We start from the raw sequence: 21405 nt of genomic DNA on the forward strand, positions 1-21405 counted from the left end.
GGGGACAAAACAACAAATGGCTCTCTTTTTCTCATCTAACTCAATAAACACTTATGGTTCGTTTGGAATAAAGCTCAGACCTACCTCTGAAGAATTCATAACCTAGTCAGATGAGAGACATGTAAAAATTATCATAGATTGTGGCACATAAAATAATAGCACATAAAAACTAACTGCCTAAAGGAATCATGACAGGGCCAGTAAAACAGAGTTTTTAAAAAAACATTGGACAATTACCAATAATAGAAAAGGACATTCCCAGCAAAGGGGTGTGCAATAGCATGGACGCAATGGGAAGCACGACATTTTCAGGAAATGATGAGAATGATGGCATTCTCATGACTAGAATGATGACTAGAACTAGATGCTTGCAGGAAGATGAAGCTCTAAACAGATATAAGGTCCAGACTGTGAAGGGCTATGGAAGCCATGGAAAAGAGTTTTCAGTTTACCCTGTGGGTGATGGGAAGTCATTAGGCATTGAAAGCTGGTGAATTTATAAAAGGATTTACATTCATAATTAAAGCTATGACAATGCAGTAGGTGAACAAGACGGAGAGATGATAAAGGCAAGGAGACCAGTTAGAAAATGACTGCAGGAGTCCAGGTGAGAGATGACAGGGACTTCCACGGGAGAGTAGGAGAGCAAATGGAGAGAAGCCGGCGAGAGGTCATTCAAAGGGTGGGTTGGGCGACTGAGTCTAAGGCAGGCAAGGACAAGTGAGAGGGAATTTCTAATTTGAAGTACTCAGAATGTAGCACTATTTATATCAATGTGTTAAGTTTGTTGTACCTGTTGAGCATCCAAAGATAATAGGCAATACATACTTGGAAATATAAGTCTGAATGTCAGGGTCAGGGTAAAGCAAAAAAGATAACTATCAAAGTCCTCGGCAACTGGACACAAGGACAGTTAGTGAGATTTCCCTTGGGAGAGCTGTAATAAGACTTTACAGAAGCCTCTAAACAGAGTTCCAAGGAACACAAATATAGAATGGATGAGGACAAGGGAATGCAGAAGCAAAAGGACCAATCAGAGTTCAGAAAGTCAGAACACCCAATGCCCTGAATGTCTAGGGAGAGGAGATTTCAAGAAGTAATTAATAGCACAAACAGCTTTTCTTCTGGTGACAATGACGTGATTCTGATCCCCAATCCTGACATGTATACTTTAAGCAAATACTTCTGAGTATCTGACCCCTTTTCTTTCTCTTCCTCCTCTCTGAAAACTCTCAAAAGAAAGCTAAAAATAGTTGTCCAGAACATTCCAGTTCCTTACCATAATGTTAAGTATGTACCAGAGCTGGGGGACTCTTAAGAGCCAGATGTTGATGTCAAGATTCAAAAGAAGCTGAATAAAGACATACACTGACACCCGAAAAGGACGGGCCTGAGTTCCATCTGGTACCTGTGAAACCGGCTTGGCAGACGCACTCATAGTCATCCTTGCTGAGCACGTGGCAGGTGCCTCCATTCTGACAGGAGGGCTGTGCGTAGCAGGGGTGAGTGGTGGAGTACTGGCAGTCTTCGCCCGTGAACCCCAGGGCACACTGGCACGTGGCTTTCCCCAACATGGCCTGGGCCACACATGTCCCACCATTCTGGCAGCGGCTCTTCTCACAGGGGTTTCGATGTTGACAATATTCTCCCACGAAGCCCTCTGGACATCTGTGTAGAAAAGAGAGAAGTCCATGAAAATACATGACTTCCTACAAATCCAAAAGCTTACAAAATAATGCAGTCCGGCCAAGAAAACACCGGACCGTGAACTGACAGCCCTGAAGGTACAACTGCAAACTGCCACACTTTAGGAGCAAAAATGTTCAGAGAAATTAACCTCATATTCTCATGTCCTTTTGAGTCTAGACTGGAGACAGAATACTGGGCGGGTGATCCAGCATTGTCTGCCACAGCCAGTCAGCATGACTTTTATTCAAAGGCAAAATACAACTCTGCATTTTTTTCATGTACGTACAGACTGGTACAGTAAAACAGCACCTTTTGGTGCAGCACTGTTGATACTTGTGCATTTAAATTCATTAACTTTCTCATTTTGATTATGCCCTTGGATAATTAAGGGCATAATGCCCTTGGATAATTAATTAATGCCCTAGCATTAAGACATTCACATGATAATGCGTGGACTGGCTCTCTTTCCTCTCCAGTTAAAAACATAAAATACCATGCATCTTCTCTCAATAAAGCATTAAAATAATAAGTTCTCCTTTTCTCCATTGAAACATCAATTGGTCTGGATTTCTGGGTTCTGTTCAGGAGGTTGAGACTGTGATAAAGAAACAAAAAGGAGTGGGGAACACTTCACAGGAGCTTTTCTTTTTAATTTAAATCTGTTACAATATAAGTAGTAGGTAGCTTTTTTTTAACCAAATTTTAAAAAGCACAAAATATAACTAACATGACATTAAAAACGTACCATATAGACCCAAAAGTGAATAATGGAAAACAATTCCATTGTTATTGAATTGTGTTCTATAACTTTCTATAACACTTTCCACATGGTATGTTGAAGAATTTTTATATATTCCACCCACTGATTCATAACATATACAACCATCCAAAACTGTAATATTTATGAAAATTTTCTCTAAATATCATTAAAAAGATATAGAAAGTCTCCATTCATAATGAAGAGGAACATGATGACTTTGAGGTGAACCATAAACTTTACCATGTGGCTGCCCCCCCAGATATTTGGTTCAAAATATTTCTACATTTTACTTCTTGGAGCATAGAAGACTAAACTTACAACACTGTTCCGCCATTACCTCAAAGGTAACACATTTAAACTCTAAATCTTTCTCCCCAAAAGCAGCTCCCGAGAGGAGTATTGGAAGACTGGGGAGAAAGAGGTGAAGGAATTAAGAAGTAGAAATTGGTAGTTACAGAATAGTCACAAATATGTAAGGTACGGACGGCACAGGGAATATAGTCAGTAATGTTGCAGTAACTATGCATGGTGCCATTTGGGTACTGGGAATATTGAGGAGAACACTATGTCTAACCACTAGGCTGTTTACCTGAAACCAATACAAAATAATGTTGAAAGTAATTGAAAAATACATAAATAAATAAATAAATAAATAGCCTGGTTGGAGTGAGGGGGACCCAGCTCCTATCATAGCTTCCTCGGCCCACTGTGGGCGCCACTGTGCCCTGACGCTCCCAGTCACCCAGATTTGAAGCACTGGCATCATGTTTTCTTCTTCCTCTCTCTGCCAATCATACCCAAGACTTTTAATTAGCTACTGGTTGTCAAGGTAGTCTTTAGAGGTCACAATTATTGAGAAAGGAAGGAGAACCAGACATTAGGGAACTAAGACAGAATATGCCCAGAAAAATTATGCAGTAGCTAAAATGGCTGCGGAGGAAACAGAGCTAGTAAGTGGTAGTGATGTAACTGACCACAGCACCCCCCACCCAGAGCTGTGTACAGTGAGTGCGGCAGAGCCAGGAGCAGTCAGCTTTGAGCATCTTCATGAGAAGGCAAAGCTAGAGATGGAGATGTAGTGAGCGGAGGGCACAAATGACTGGCTCAAGCCAAAGACTGGCTCAAATTTCCAGCAAGGAGCCTGTACCTCGTATGGTCAGGCCTATGGGGATCCTGATGCTGAGCTCTTGGACAAGGTTTTTAACCTCACTGACTATTAGTTTTCTCAGATTTTAAATACTTGGGTAAGAATCTAATAAAATCAAGTATGTGAAAAACCTTTTATTAAAGAGTTTTGCAAATGAAAAACATTTCTTTCTCTTGGTACTTACTGAGGAAAATATGATACATTACTTAAATCACGGCTTGATTTGGTAATAGAATAGGTTATTTTCTGATTTTTTTTAAGTAAGGGAGTAAAAACAGCCAATGTAGCATAGCTAAAATTAACCCTGAGCTGTATTAGTAAAAGCATTTGCAATTTACTCAAAAACTCTGTTCTGGATAATGTTAAAGACTGCGCCACAGTTCTCATTCACAGGACTCCGGTCCTCTGGACACTAGGCCTGGCTGACAATGCTTGATTCCTCCATATGAAAACTATTTACCTTGTAAATAACGGCAAACTTTTAAATGGGGGTGGGCTTTGCCCAGCTGTGCTCCTGGCCTATGACACTGTCAATACCTCTCCAACACTCTGATGCAGCACCTGCTCAGAGAATGCAAACTCACTGAAATATCACCATCGTAAACACATCATGAAACCGTAAGGTTCCTGGGAAAACAAAAATGAAATACTACAAAAAATCTGGAGCCAGACAAAAGTATGTACTGCTGAATTATCTGTTACTAAAATGTAATCTACATTGCTGCTTCCTATATGGAAAAATAATTTCAACCAGTACAGGTTGCTTAAGAAACCAGTATAGGCAGAGTTGACAAACTACATCTTCAGGGTCTACTCTGGCCACTGAGAATAATTGGGCTGAGAATAATTTTACATTTTTGAATGGTTCAGGACCCTGGCTGATGTGGTACAATGAAATGAGCGCCGACCTGGGAACCAGAAAGTCACTGGTTCAATTTCCAGTCAGGGCACGTGCCTGGATTACAGGACAGGTCCCCTGTTGAAGGCACTGTAAGAGGCAAACAATCAATGTATCTCTTACACATCAATGTTTCTCTTGCTCTTTCTTTTTCCCTTCCGTCTCTAAAAATAATTAAATAAATAAAATCTAAAAAATAAAATAAACTAAATGGTTGGGAAAAAATCAAAAGAAGAATGTTTTACAACATTTGAAAATTATGTAAAAATTTAAATTTCAGTGTCTATAAATAAGGTTCTTATTGGACATTGGTTCTTATGTTCTTATTGGAACATAGGCACATACATTTATTTCTGAATTGTCTGTGGCTATTTCTGCATTACAATAACAGGGCTGAACAGCTGCAATGAGACAATATGGCCCACAAAACTACTTACTATCTGATGCAGAAAAAGTTTGTGAACTCCTGAGTAAAAGAATATATGAAGCCTAATTCTATAAATAGCATCCTTCATGCTTATTAATAATAATGTTTTGGTGATAGTTGTTCTTGTATCTGTTTCCACAAAGAATATTACACTCATTAACCCTGGCTGGTATAGCTCAGTGGATTGAGCGTGGGCCTGCGAACCACACGATCACGGTTCGATTCCTAGTCAGGGCACATGCCTGGGTTGCAGGTGAGTTCCCAGCAGGGGACTCACAAGAGGCAACCATACATTGATATTTCTCTCCCTCTCTCCTTCCCTTCCCTTCTAAAGATAAATAAATAAAATCTTTTAAAAAAAAAAGAATATTACACTCATTCATTCATGCAACAAACATTTAGTAAGTTCCAGGCATTGTTCTAGTGCTAAGAAAATTCTTAAAGTTGTGGAGTTGAAAATTCTAGTAAGAGAAAACAAAAACAAAATGAATAAGTAAAATGTATTATTTGTTAGGTGTAGGTATAAGCATTACAAAAAATAAAACAGGAAAAAGGGATAGGAAAAGATGAAATTAGGGACAGTACAGGATAGATAAAAGTGAGGTATTTTTGGCTTTAAATAGGAAAACCAGAGAAGACCTCACTGAAAAGGTGCATTTGAGGCAAGACCTGAACGAGGTGACGGACGGACCACCCATGGCGAGATCTAGCGGAAGTGTGCGCGGGCCAGAGGCAACAGCGAGCACCAAAGCCCTAAAACGGAACGGCCCTGGCATGTGTGAGGATTAGCAAGAGCCATGCAGTTCTACCAAAGGGATTAGTTTACAAAAAGAGTAAGAGAAAACAGATGACAGCTGTGCCTGAAAGGTGGGTGTGAGGGGCCTGCAGGCCCCTGTAAGAAGGATTTTAGTTTTACTCTAGTGAAATATTTAGATATGATCGATGTATAACTGACTTACTCCCCTGTAGTCCAAGTATAGGACCACATCTAATTTTTATGTCAAACTGGACCTATTGTTGGTATAATAATGACTTAATTTCTTTTTTAAAATATATTTTATTGATTATGCCATTACAGTTGTCCCATTTCCCCACTTCATTCCCCTCCACCCTGCACACCCCCTCCCCCACCATTTCCCTTTAGTTTATGTCCATGTGTCACAAGTTCTTTAGATTCTATATTTCCCATACTATTCTTGCCCTCCCCCTATCTATTTTCTACCTAGTACCGTCTATGCTACTTATTCTCTGTATCTTCTCCCCCCTTCTCCTCCCCCCACTCCCCTGTTGCTAACCCTCCTTGTGATCTCCATTTCTATGTTTCCACTCCCGATCTAGCTGTCCTCTTAGTTTGCTTTTGCTTTAGGTGTGGTTGTTAATAACTGTGAGTTTGCTGTCCTTTCACTGTTCACATTTTTTATCTTCTTTTTCTTAGATAAGTCCCCTTAACATTTCATATAATAAGGGCTTGGTGATGATGAACTCCTTGCATTTGACCTTATCTGAGAAGCACTTTATCTGCCCTTCCAATTCTAAACAAAAGCTTTTCTGGATAGAGCAATCTTGAATGTAGGCCTTTGGATTTCATGACTTGGAATACTTCTTTCCAGGCCCTTCTTGCCTGTAAGGTCTCTTTTGAGAAATCCGCTGACAGTCTGATGGGAACTCCTTTGTAGGTGACCGTCCCCTTATCTCTTGCTTCTTCTAGGATTCTCTCGTCACTTTTAATCTTGGATAATGTAATGATGATGTGCCTTGGTGTGTTCCTTCTTGGGTCCAACTTCTTTGGGACTCTCTGAGCTTCCTGGATTTCCTGGAAGTCTATTTCCTTTGCCAGACTGGGGAAGTTCTCCTTTATTATTTGGTCAAATAAGTTTTCCACTTGTTGCTGTTCCTCTTCTCCTTCTGGTACTCCTATAATTTGGATGTTGGAACATTTAAAAATGTCCTGAAGGTTCCTAAGCTTCTACTCATTTTTTTTAATTCTTGTTTCTTCATTCTTTTCTGTTTGGTCATTTTTTTTCTTCCTTCTGATCCACTCCATTGATATGAAACACAGTTTCCTTTCCCTCACTGTTGGTTTCCTGTGAATTTCCCTTCATTTCACTTAGTTTAGCCTTCATTTGTTCCTCTAATTTGTGACTAAAATCAACCAGTTCTGTGAGCATCCTGATCACCAGTATTTTGAACTGTGTATCTGATAGGTTGGCTATCTCTTGGTCACTTAGAAGTACTGGCTCTGGGGATTTGAGCTGTTCTTAAGCCATAATGTTTTGGTCTGTTCTAGCCTGTTAGGTATGAGGGGCGGAGCCTTAGGTGTTCACCAGGGTGGGGCAACCCAGGTTGCTGGGTTGTGATGCTGTATGTGGGGGCGGGGTCAGAGAGGGGCAATGGCTCTTGTTCCACGCTCTCTCTTGGATTTTGGTCCCCTCTGCTGCTTCCCGCAAGCAAACTGGGCCCCCCTGGTGCCAGCTCCCAGGTGTGTGGGCTTGTGCACCCTCCAGGACCCTGTGGGTCTCTCCAACAAACTCTCTGTGAGCCTGGGAGCTTCTCGACCCCGAAAGTTTTTCCAATTGGTGCTTTTAGGCTTTAATTCCCCACACTGGGGCCCTGGTTTGTGCAATCTGTCTCACTCCTGGCTCCTTCTTCTGGTTTATCTGAGTGTGAATGTGTGACTATGGTCAGACAGCCACCTTGCGCCCCCACTGGGCCTGCCCATTGCCACCCCTGTACCTGGAATCTGCCAACGACTGCCTGCACGCCTGGGTTGGTCCAGCCACTTTTTCCGGCACAACCTGGCTCTGCCAGCCGCTAACTCCGCCCCTCTTACCGGTCTGGATGAATGGTTCGTTGTTGTCGGACTTCCGTACAGTTCAATTTTCTGTGTTTTGGTTGTGTTTTTGTTACTAAAACTTTGTTGTCTTTAAACTTGGTTGTGTGAGGAGGCACAGTGTTTCCACCTATACCTCCATCTTGGCCAGAAGTCAACTTAATTTCTTATTTAAGATGTTCTAAAGGACTAGACATCAGCCTCTTTCATTACCTTAAAACATGTACAACTCTTTTTTACCCTACATTTTTCACTAAGCTTCATTTCCCTTTCCCAATTCCTCTTCCTTCACAGCCAAACTTCTATAATGGTAGCCTAGTTTCACAGGTATTTTTTCCTTTCTTCTCTATCTTCTTCTTACTTGTCTCTTTTTAACAAAACTTTCAAATTATTGCCCAGAAACTATGTTCTAAGAGCAATGATCCCCTTGTCAAGTTCAGTGGTCTCATCTGAGATTTCATCAAAAGGAAATTCTCTCTTCTATAGGAGGTATTGCTGAACACACCTTCCATCATTTTACTCTTTTTACATTTGGGTTTACTTCCCCGTCAATCATGCCACCTTTAGTTTAAGTTTGGGCTGCCCTGCTCTGTTCTCTTATATGCATTTGTTATTGCTATTGTTCATTTGGTTTTAAACAACTACCATCATGTATTTGACTCCCAAATACACAGCTCCAGTTCCATTATGTTCAGTTTACTAGAAGTCATTATTTACACTAATTCAATATATACTGTCAATCTTGAATCAACACAATTAAAAAGGGACATCATGGCCCCATGAGACTTCAAATCCCTTCATTTTTCTAAGGCCTCCATTCACAATCTCAAAAGTCACTTTTCGTTAGTCCTTTTAGGTTATATATAATTTCTTACCATGTTCTGATAACTCTTGTTAATTGAATTCCTATAATATTTATCATCCATAAATTCTGATTGTCTTAAATGCCTGAGGACATACATCTCATTGCTGGCTTGCTCCCTATTTCCTTCCATCCATCCGTGGAATAACAGAACCTTGGGATTCAAGGTACCCTAAAGCAATTTCTACCCAGTGGTATAATGCTTTCTAAAATATCACTAAAAGATGATTACGAGCCCCTAACTGAATGCAAGCAACTAAGCATGGTGTCTTAGAAATGGTTAGAATTTAATAAATGTTGAAATTATTGTTCCTGCTATTGAGAGTACAGACTCTAGAACCAGAACACTTGGATTTCAATCCCAGTTCCCTATTTACTCAATGAGTAATTTTGAGCAAGTTACTAAACCTCCTTGTTGTAAAATGGATTTAATAATAATGCCTCCCTCACAGGGCTTCTAAGTAACTGTAAAACACTGAGAGTGATGTCCAGCACATGCATACGCAGTAATCACGTGCATAGGCAGTAAATGCAGTAATCACCATGCATTTACTAAGGAAAATAAAATTACTGGCTCACTACAACAAGAGAACAGCCTTCAGTGTGAGTGGATCTGATGGTGAGAAAGCTCTTTCCTCCTGATGTCTTAAAATTCTGCCTCCCTCCTAGGCACATGGATAAATAAAATGTGGTATATCCACATAATGAAATATTATTTGTCCATAAAAAGGAAAAAAAGACATGATACATGCTATGACCTGGATAAACCTTGAAGATACCATGCTAAGTGAAGTTACTTAGACACAAAAGGCCACAAATTATATGATTTCATTTTTATGAAATGTCCAGAATAGGAGAATCTACAGAGATTGAAAAAAATAGATGAGTGTGGCCAGGGGCTAGGAAAAAAGGGAAATGGAGAATGGCTACTAAGAACTAGAGCGTTTCTTGGGGTAGGGAAGACATAATGACAATGCTTAAGACATTAAATAACAGTAATGGTTACACATATCTGTGAACATACTAAAACCACTAAATTGTACATTTTAAAATGGTAAATGTAGTAGTATGTGAATTGTATCTTTTTTTAAAATTCTGCCTCCCTACAATTTCTACCTACTGGCTATCCCTATCCTCTAAAACAAAAAAGCAGCAAAACTCTGCTGTCTTACACTAAGCCCTTCAAGAATTTGAAGATAGTTCTGTTGACCCTTTGTTTTCCTCTCTCCAGGATTCAGAGCTTTGGCCTATTCCTCAGTATAAAATTATTTTCAAACTTTCTCACTATTTTAGTGGCTCTTCTATGTTTAAGATAACAATGGTAATAACAACAGTCACCAAAACTTTTGAAGCATTTACTATGTATGTCACCAAAACTTTTGAAGCATTTACTATGTATTATGTATTTGCTAAGTATTTTACAGCTATTATCATTTTTATTACTCCATATAACAGTGTACTATGATCTCCATTCTGTATATGAGGATCTTGAAGCTTAAAAAAAATTAAGATTTCACAGCTAGCAGAAAGCAAAGGCATCAAACCTTCCCACCCCCCAGGATGATTCTAGTTCATCTAAACCTCTTTAAAATGTAGAGCCCAAAAAAGGAAGAAGAAAACATAACACATATGTTCTTACTAGAGCAGCACAGAGCTGAATCATCACCTTCTCGACACTACGTTTCTACTATTGCAGCCTAAAGCTGTGTTCACTTTTTTGGAAGCCACAAAATACCATTACCTGCTACTGAACACACAGTCAGTTAAAACACCCAGATCTTTTCTTTTTCCACATGAACTACTTTCTAAAATTTTATTTATTTTTATTGATTTTTTTTAGAGAAAGAGAGTAGGGGAGAAGGATAGGGAGGGGAGGGGAGGGAGAGAAAGGGAGAAAGAGAAACATCAATTTGTTGTTTCACTTATTTATACATTCACTGGTTGATTCTTCTAAGTGCCCTGACCAGGGATTGAACCCGCAACCTTGGCATATTGGGATGACACTCTAACCAATGGAACCACCTAGCCAGGCCTCACATGAACTACTTTTATAGAATAATTCTCTATTCTGTACTCATATAACATGTTTTTTGAACCCAATAGTTGAACCTATTATCTGTACCTTTTAAATTCACTGTGCTAAAATCTTTACCCCAAGTTTTCTTGATTGAGATAACTTACCCATTACTCATATAATCACAGAACTTCAGTATGCCACCAGACTTCAGAATTCAACTGGCCGGAATTCCTCTTGCACTGATAATGACACCAAAGCTAAATGGACCTGCGCCCAAGTTTGTGAATTTAGCAATTTCCCCCAGTTTTGCATCATTCATAACTGTATCCCTTTTTTACCTGTATCTTTTATCAAAAGATAAAAATAGAACTTAACTGAAAGTGTTCTACTAGCTTCCGCCCCGAGACTGGCACCTATTCAGTCAGTTCTACCACCTCAACTGCACCATCGTTCTATCCATACCTCCCCGTGATGACAGCCAGGAAACTCCTTGCTGAAACTAAGCACCCTACATAAAGAAAAACCCTTCACAAGCATAATTTTGATCTTTACTTCTCTGCTGAAAAACTAGCACTGGTGCCCAGCCCTTCAAATTCAAGTGCCTTAGAATCTGTGACCTGCTTGTCTGCCTCACTCCTACCAGCTGTCTTACTGCTTAGTAGTCCGTAACTGAAACACTCCAGCTACTTCCACACTCTTGTCTAATGTTCCCGATATAAAAAATCTTCTTTCTACTTTCCAGTGAGAAACATCGTGCTTTCCCATCTGTTATCCTCTAATTTATGTTCCTTCCATCTCTGCTTCAAGGATCTGCTCAAAACTTAAGTCCTCCATTAAGCCTCTTCCAAACCCTCTTACTCATCTCTGGTCCCTCCAACAGTAGATGCAGTGACATGTTAGGTACTACATTATTTCTACTAGTATGGCTCTTCCTTTAAGCCATTGTTGTATCTTTCCTGTGCCTATCAAGCTCCCATTGGATTTCCTGTGGGGGGTGGGTGTCGGGGAGAGGAAAGGCATGTCTTGAGACCCTGGTACAAGTGTCTTGTATACTATGAGCACCTATGTACCATTACGCAACTGGTTCCAAAGCAGGTTAAATTTCATATAGTGGATAAAGTCAGTCAATCCAAATCTGCTACAAAATCCCCTTCCAATCCCACTCTGTGGTTGGAACACAGAGTGTTAATACACCCAAAGTACTAAACATCGTGTCGATAACACGGAGTGTTAGTACACAGAAAGTACTAAGAAAGTACCAAACTCTGGGTTTGGCCTGTGGAAGAACACAGGCCAAAGCCGCCCTAAGAATCATCCTGAGGTACAAGATTATCCCTCAATTCCCAGGAGGCTCAGTAGAATTATGGACATGGAAAAAAGAAGAAATGGGTGAAAAAGCTATAAATAGAAGACCCGTGTTTCCTAAGGCAGGAGGCTTTAACTCTGCAAATTCCTGATCAACTATAATATGAGTAGTCCCCATACCTGTTGATCTGAGTGGGAAGTAAGACTCTGCCTGAAACCAAGAGCTGAAATAGCTTCCTTCTCGGAATGACTAGAACTGAGTTTGGGTAGAGGCTGGAGACATGGCTGATCACCCTGGACGATCGATCACCCAGGTTCCCTCAGAAGTCTCAGTTCTTTTAAGTTACCATAGTAAATTTTCAAAAATGGCCTACCTCTTGAATAAAGGTCTATGTGAAATATACTCTAAAATGTTAACTGAATAAATCTAACAGCTGCCTTTTGTTCCCCAAACTGTTTGAATGCCTCCCTCCTGAAGGGAAGTGAGCACTTATTTTATTGGTTCTCTCAGTGACTTCCTCCTGTTCTGTCCCCTTCTCTAGCTTTGGAACTCGGAAAGAATACAGTTCACAGAAAGGCTGTGAATACAAGGGAAAGTTTTGGAGGGCTTTTTTCCTGTAAAACAATTCCAAAAACTGATCTGAATACTTATCAGGTCTTTGCCTTTTTTGAAACAGTCTGTCATTCCTGACATGAAGAGGTCCACTCTTTCATTGTTACTGTTCAAACACAAACGCGAGGAATAAGGTAAAGGGGAAGAAAGGAGGGTAAAAAAGAGAGAAAAACAAGAGTTTCCTCCTCATGGAAATAGAAAACTTTGCAATGGAAAAGCTGCCCATATAGACCCCCTCAGTAAAGCAGACGAGAACCAGACCCCAGCGCTCACATGTCACGGGCAGCCTGGATTCGTTTACATGTAGCCACTTTACACAGATTTCAACGACCCTGGGATCTGAAGAGCAATTCCGATCTATCTGGCAATGGCTGCTCAGGATCAGTCTCCCTAGTAATACAGGGCAGAAAAATTTGTTCTTTCAAGTTTCCTAAGTGAATAGCCACTCGTCTAGAGAAAAGCTGAAAACACTGTAGCAGCATGTCAGCTCCAAGATGACGGAAGTCTGAGCAGGAAATAAGCCCCTTTTTCCAAATAAAAGCCAGTGTTCTCTCCCCTTGTTTTCTCCACTGAATGTTCTGTATCGGCAGGGTGAGCCCAAACTGCGTCCAGGGCTTTGCTGCAGCGTTGCCTTTAGCTTTTTTTTTTTTTTAAGCAGGGATTTGGTCATTAAAAAAGTAAAACAACAAAGCAAAACCCCACTGCATACAGAAAGAAAAAAGAGAGGCGGGCTTTACAAAACAGCTATTTCAAAATCATGATGTTTTAAAAACTATACAGAATGTGGAACGGAGGGGAAAAAAATGTCTCATGTGGGTTGCGTCGGCCCTGCAGCTGCTCCTCATTAAAGCTCCTCTTTACTCCCTCTGGGCTAGTTTCCAGGAGAAAATTCTTTAAACAGAACTCTGCTTTCAACCCACTTTCTTCTTGCTCTGGGCCTCTCGGCTGGCCCCCCAATCCGCAGTGGCAGCCTGCCCTAGCTGTGCTCTAGACGGGGGAGCTGTCGTTAAGGTAAATGAGGTAAGGGCAGGAGGAAAAAATAACAAAACTCAGAAACCAAATTAAGCATTGGTCAGTAACAAAGGCCTGCATTCTGAAAGAGCCCCAAATCAGTCTGTTCTTTTCTGTGACCATAATGCCAGCTTAGTTTCCTGCCCCCATCCCTGCTCCCCCTGTTAAAGTAGATAAAAATAATTGCTAACAGCCAAGGCTAACTGTAACCAGTGAAAGTTTCTGTTTAACATTTAATTCCCAAGGCTCTGGCTACAAACTTCTAGATGCCCTAGAGCCTACAAAATCGAGGCTAAACTCTACAGTTGGCACTCAGCAGGCCCAACCTAATAGTCTAACTTCATGGTCCCCTGCTCCTTGTACCTCTGGTTTGTCAACTCGTCAGACTGTCAACTTGCTAATTCTGTAACTCTGTGCAAAGGTGACTAACTGGATTCCTGACCTTGTTTTTTTTTTTTTTTTTTTTAATAAAAAAGGAAAAGAAACAACGCATGAAGACTTCTGGTTAACTTCCTGGTAGAAAGGGGAAGAAAGGGGAGGAAGTTCTGTCATGTTGACCTCTTGCCACCCCCACCCCCACTCTCACCTCCCCCCCCCACCCGGGGCAAAAAAACCCCACAACACTATAGCTTACTCAGCAAGAAGGAAAAACAAAAAGTACTAAACAAAGTATTCGTGTATACAGACAGGACCCAGTACTGGGCTGGTTTGTGGTAAAACACACTTACCAGCACTTAGCTAGTTGGATGTAAAGGAAACAAAGACAAATATACAATCAACTCACTCTCACTCTCTCTCTCTCTCATATTCACATGCGTGCATGTACACACACACACACTTTTTATCACAACTAACAAATAAAAACTTCCAAATACTGTAGGACAGCCCATTTTCTAACATGTAAATTCAGCTTCCGGAACAGAACATTTCTGCTTTTCTTGTAGAGGTATTTCAGAAAATGTTAATCTTGGTTCCCACATTAGGCTGAATGCTTCCAAATTAAAAGTTTCCCACAGGAAAAGAATTTCACAGGGAATTTCGAGGCTGGGAATCATCTGAAACACCACCTCACTTGGTTTTCATGTGTTCAGGTTTTCATTCACCACCACCACCACCCCCATCTGAATAAAGCAGTAAACACACACTGATTTTAATAAATCCAAACCCAAGAGAAGCTGCACTGGTACAAGCTGTGAAGCTGTTAATTCACAGCATCATTCATCTTCATCAGAGACTATGAAATCAGTAACCACTGCAGTGGGAAACCGTGCTTTATTTACACAAGAATTTGCAAATGCCCTTATCTTCCAGTTTATAATCTGGGCTCATTTATCAGAACTCAGAGGCTGAACTGAGCACCCGGCCCCTTCCATCACCACCTGAAAGGCTGGGCAGGGCCACATAAACAGTGCTGAAAGACTCGTGTTGCTGCTGCAACTGAAGGTGGTCGTTCTTCTGTCTTCTGGCATACACTCCGTGCCTCGCCGTATTGCACTGCACTAAACCCTGAAAAAATGCCTACTTTTGATTAAAACATGGCAAACATACCCTAAACCTGAGTGTACAAAAAGCACCCTTCACAGTAGTAGGCAAAAATGAGTGAGTTTGGTCAGTTGTTCCCAAGCTACGCACTGTATGATCATAGCAAGGAGCCTGCAATGCTTATAAAGCGCGTACTAGACTACTAAATAATGTCCTGTCCATATTTAAATGGATTTTAGATGCTGTTTTCATTATTAAAATACAAAGGTATCATAAAATGGTTATTCCATTCTTAGATTTTGACATTATGCGATGTATTCAAACAAGAGATTGGGAAATGGCTTCATCTTCAGATCATCTCTCCTTTATGCATTACAGTCTTGTTAGGCTCAAATTCTAGGCCCAGAACGTGCTACAGCACAAGGCTTCTCACACCTCCAGACCTTTGTACATGCTGTTCACTTAGCCCAAAACACTTTTGCCCACCCTCTTCTCATAGCTAAGCCCTGAAATTCCTTCAAGATTCTGCTTAAATATTTTTTCCCTTGGAGAAATCCGTTCAATACCCCTTCAGTACATTCCTATAACCCTAACGTAGCATATCTCTTATTATACTTTATCATGAGTATGTGTCTTCCCTAACAGATTAAGAATTGTTCAGCACCATATTCCAGGTGCCTAACACACTAACTGACATACGGGAGGCGCTCAACTATTCAGTGCTCATATTCTTAACAGGGGCCAAAGGGTAAAATACAAGAGTCTATTGAACCTACATCTATACCTTAAAAAGACCCTTTATACTCGAAGTTTGGAAACCACCAGGTTCATACTTAACCCAAAGATTATCAAAACTAATTAACATTCCTGATATACAGAGGACTTCTTAACCTTCACTCATCCCTAAATCATTCAAAGTGGGCCAGCTACCACCATGTGAAGTAGATTTTTAAAAATCACATTTTCCCCCAAAACATGAAGTTAACTAACACACAGACAATCTTCATTTTCTCTTGCACTTTTATTAATCTTTGATAAGAAACTGACTACATGAACCGCCCAAACCTGGAGCCCTAAGTGACGGAACATCCTACTGCCTCAGAAGCATGAACAGCTAAATTCTTTAGAGACTGAGCAGTGAAAATCAAACAAGATTTCAAAGAAGAAAAGTGAGTGTGGTACCTGCTTTCTGTTCTCCAATGGGAGTGGATCACTACCTTCAAAGTTCTGAACTCAAAAAAAAAAAAAAGTCTGAAAACAGAGCAGTTCCAAAAACGAATGGGTTTGATCTGAAAAGATTCCTAGTTCAAAATAATTGTACCCAAACCATATAAAACCAAATGTGAATATAAAAGTAAGATGGAGAAAAATCTGCACTTCTTCAAATTTGAAGAGGGCAAAAATATTTCTTTGTAGATTCTGAATAAATCATTCTCAAAGTAATCACATGTGCAGCTATACAAAACTCTTCAATGAATGATTGGAAAATATCATTTCAGAATGCCCTAAAATACATCAAAATCCCACTTAAATGGCCTTAAAGAGAACCACAGATAAAAACAATGGACATACAGAAAAAGAATAACAGTGTCTACTTCAATACCAAAACCTCTACACTTCCCTTAAATGATTGGACGATGTCCCAGGAGATTAAAAATAAAAATAAAATAAAAAATCTTAGGTATTACAATGACCTGTGCCCTTCCAAACCAGAGAAACAGAGTATTGAACAAGCATCCTGAAATAACACACTCAACTTTACTTACAGGGGAGATAAATTCATTCTCAGAATATAGTACATTTACCCCCAAACCAAAAAAGATGTAGGTAACAAGCACAGCAGACACCGCAAAACCTGAAATGGCCCGGGCTGACCTGTACTTAGCAACCAAACTGAAGCTCCAAATAAAATCTCCCAAATCCAAACAAAAAGTTATCTTAAAGTAGAAATGAAAATATAAATCACACTCCGTGTTTTCACGTTAACTTTGGGGAGGCACTTCACTTGCTAAACTGAGTCAGGGCTAAACCACACTTGACATCACCACATTCTCTGTACTACTCTGCCTTAAAAAAAAACAAAAAACATGTCTAGTAATAGGTGAGATGTATTTAGGACATATTAGAACAAATATATTTATGAAGAAAAAGATAACTAGTACATTATTTTATAAAAATCACCCAAGAACTTAACGGGCTCCCATATATTTTTGATAAAGGGGCTCCCAACAAACCTTCCTTCTAGACCAGCCCTGGCTCTGCCACTGGACCTTAAACAGGCCACTTCATCTCTCTGAGCCTCAACTGCTTCATGCATTAAAATAAGATGCTAGAGCAAATAATCTGTAATAGTTCCTTAAGCTCTAAAATTGTAAGATTCCATTTAGGTATGCCCAGGGCCCCTTGAATATTCATATAGGCCTTTATGAGGAACTTAAAAGAATTTCAGTGTTTTGTTTCATGGACTGTTAAAAAATAAAAATGTATAGCAAGAGTTAAAATTATTGTTCTTTCGGAAAAATTGACTCAGAAAAGTCCAAACTTTTTATTTTTTAATTCTCTCTCCCCCACTACCCAGGTACATATACAAATAAAGCATTCATCCACATCATTTCCTTGAAGGCTGGTATCAAGAATGAAAAGAAATAGTGCTGAATCTTTTGATCACCTAGTGAGGTTGGAGAAACAACCTCACTTTAGTCCCAGTCTACATTCTAATTAGTTACTATAACACAGGGTAACTCACCAGGGGTCCTCACCTATAAAACAAGATAAGCAGAAAAGGTGCTTGTACCAAAGTTCCTTCATCGTCTTAATATGATGATTCAACAGTTTTGGGCTTTTGAATTTCCTCAGCAGTACTACCCAAGGATGTAATGATACTTGCTGATGTTCATCCTTGGAGTCAATGGTTGTATCCTTTTGGCCATCGACACTCTGTGCAAGGGCTCCGTCACCCTGCCTACCTATTATCCTTGTAAGTGCACAGACAGTTCAATATACGCTTGTATAAATGAACTGTTGCAAAACGCACACTTTCAACTAACCCTTCATTGGAAGCATATAGAATCAAAGAACATGCAAAGGAGAAAGAAAAATAAATTTAAACAGCATACAGAGGATAAAAAGGAATCCTGAACCTAAAAAGGAAAGAAAAGTCAGCATCTTCCCCAAACAACTGGCCAAGATGAGAGCCTGTATTCTTCAGCACAGAATAGTGGTAGACACTGCAGCCTCTTTATGGAATCTGAGCTGCTGATAATATACATAAGGCTAAAAATGACTGGTGTGTGTGTATAACAATGGTCTGGGAAGAGATGCACCAAATTTAAACTTTCATGGAATCAACCACTTAGCTAAGTTTATGTAGGATCTGTTTCCAGGTATCATTTTAGAACATCCTCTCAATACATAAATGCCTATTTTACTCACTTCCCCAGCTCATAATGCTTAAAATTTAGGAAAGAATAGGTAATATCCCATAACTAGAATTTGCTTCTGTGGAGACTAATTATGAACTCTGAGACTCAATGTCAGCCTTTGCCTGGAAGAAAATGAGTCAACTTTTCATTAGTAATCAAGTCTATCCATTTTTTAAGAGTGAAATCCAATGCTCTGAGTTTTAACAATACGAAATTTAAGAAGTTGGACACCACAATCGTTACAGACAAATAGTACTAAAGTCAAAGAGGTTCCTGAGGTACTTTTTGGGATGACTGAGGTTTCTGAAAGGGCTAGTTTCCCAGTAAAATAATTCCTCAAGGAGATGTGTCTGGCTTACACAACCAGAACCAGCATTTCAAAATCTTAAAGGGACAGGTGATTAAATGGCTAAGGCTCTACCATGGTCTAGGCAAGAGAATCATAGCCACTGTCAAATGTTTTCCAAACAAAATAGACAGCCCTGGTTTATTCTGGATAATTGAGGGTTTGGATGTGTACTGTATAATCAGAGGGAACAAGCAGTAAGAACATGAGCTAATTTGGGGCAGCCAAAGATTTGGCTACCAGATGCTTGCTCACTCTGGACCCCTGAACCGACTGGATCAGGCCAGTGATGCGCTAGACAGAAGAGATCCAAAGCTGGGACACCTGAATTATCAGTTAAGAGAACGCACTGTGCTGTGTATGAAAACTGATCCTGTTCTTAGTGCTGCTGCTTTTCCATCACTCCTCCTATCCCAGCCCATTCTCCTTGCCTCAGAGATTCCTGAACCCTGATGGTCAATGGCATCCACAAGCCTTTCTGGCTGTCCTGCTTTGGAAGGAACACAAGGATCAACAGCCAAAAAAGGTCTGAGGGGGAAGCAGGTCTCCTCTTCTTCCCTCACTCTACACAGTCAATGTTCAAGCACTCCAGCCAACATGCGCTAAAGCAATGCTTTTTTTAAAAATCATTTTTTTGTCACTATGAAACCAAATTATCCACATACTGGTTTAGTAAACCTCACACAAACTGAAGTATAGACAGAAGAAAGCAACCAACATAAAGAGAAGTTTTAAAACCATGTCATTGAAGAAAAAAATGAGCCCCTGGCTGGTGTAGCTCAGTGGATTGAGCGCGGGCCTGCAAAGCAAAGGATTGAGGTTCGATTCCCAGTCAGGGCACATGCCTGGGTTGCAGCCCAGTTCCCAGCAGGGGACTCAGGAGGGGCAACCATACATTGATATTTCTCCCCCTCTCTTCTTCCCTTCCCCTCTAAAGATAAATAAATAAAACCTTTTTAAAAAAAGAAAGAAATGATGATAACATTGGTAACAATTATTCCAGGAAACAATGGCCTATCCACTTCCATCATTTTACTTATCCACCTCGTAAAGTACTGTCAATATTTTCAGATTTATAATCTAACTTACCCACTAAAACTCTTCTGATTTTGGTCTTCTGTCCCACAGTTGTTCCCTTGTCTGAATTACCACAATTCGTAACATCTGTGCTGCTACACCGGACAATTACAGATGGTTTTACTTTATACATACGCGGGCGCCTCATCTCCCCAACGAAATGGCAAGATGTCACAGAACTGCCACCATGCCATGTGCCAAAGACACACAACCCTCTCCACCAGATACTGCCAAGATATGCGTACTTGTGATAAAGAAGTCAGACAGCACAGGCCTCGTGGGCTTTTCTGTCTCTTCACAAAATCCACCATGTGCTCAATCATAATAGCTGGCTCAATAAAATACTCAATAAATAACTTGGGAGAGTTATAAATTGAATGTTTGTATCCCTTCCCCAAATTCATACATTGCACTCAATTCCCCAGTGTATTTGGAGGTGAGGACTTTAGGAGGTAATTAGGTAGATGAAGTCACAAGGGTGGGATACTCGCTGTGAGGTTAGTGCCCTTATAAGTAGGTGAAGGGACCAGAGCTCTCTCTCCCCACAGTGTGAGGGTATAGTGAGAAGGCAGACATCTGCAAACCACAAAGAAGGCCCTCACCGAGAACCAAATCAACCAGCACCTTGATCTTAGACTTCCCAGTCTCCGGAACTGTAAGAACTAAATGTCTGTTGGTTAAGCCACCCAGTTTGCGGTAGTCTGTTATATCAGCCTGAGTGGACTAAGACAAAGCGCAAGGGTCCTACAGTGCTCCAGAGTCTACCTGACTTTCAGTGTTCAGGATACACGCTTATAGTATAAACTTCAGGAAATTGGCCTGAATCGATACACACTCACTACCATAAATGCTACTGTTCCACATAAGTCCTAGCCAGGTTATTTTCTCATTAACACCAACCTACCTTCTCTTCATACCTCAGTGAAGAAAAAAATTGGGCATAATATCACAGTTAGATGTGTTCACTGAGTAATACCATCTGTCACTTAAATAATGCCTTTAAATTTTTTCTATTGATTGCCTTTAGAGAGAGAGGAAGGGGGAGGGAGGGGAGAAAAGAGAAAGAGAGAGAAACATTAATTGGCTGCCCCCACAGGGGCTCAAACCCACAACCCAAGTATGTGCCTTGACCAGGAATCGAACCCACTACCTTTTTTGGTATATGAGACAATACTCCAACCAACTGAGACACCAGGCCACGGCAATGATGCCTTCACCATACTTTGCTTCCACTTTTCTTTTATAAAGTCCTTTTCACTAAGATCGAATAGGACATTATTTAGGAGAGGAAAAATTTAAACAATATAATTGCATTAATAATGCAACACTGAAGGCAACAGTGTAACGATCTGTAATACACATTTGGACACGGAGGACAAAGAGCTAGTGAAGATTACTGACAATGGCTAAATATAGAGAACTTTAGGAAGACCCAGAGAAAATGTAGTATACCTTAAGTTGAGATGTAGAGTAAAATATAACTAAGACAAATATGAAAACAAAACATTCACATAATAAA

The 21405-nt window shown here is 40.2% G+C and overlaps 1 protein-coding gene across 1 annotated transcript in view; it reads right to left on the minus strand.

Annotated features, from left to right (window-relative positions):
• Positions 1 to 21405, minus strand: part of NOTCH2 (notch receptor 2) — a 158646-nt gene that overhangs the window by 85061 nt on the left and 52180 nt on the right. Inside the window, exon 3 of the mRNA XM_037038736.1 lies at positions 1409 to 1668. Within this exon, the coding sequence (XP_036894631.1) occupies positions 1409 to 1668 (260 nt within the window). The remainder of the gene's footprint in view (positions 1 to 1408; positions 1669 to 21405) is intronic.

Source organism: Sturnira hondurensis, unplaced genomic scaffold, assembly GCF_014824575.4.
Source record: "Sturnira hondurensis isolate 20B ecotype Veracruz unplaced genomic scaffold, ASM1482457v3 Scaffold0024822, whole genome shotgun sequence".
Lineage (NCBI taxonomy): Eukaryota > Metazoa > Chordata > Mammalia > Chiroptera > Phyllostomidae > Sturnira > Sturnira hondurensis.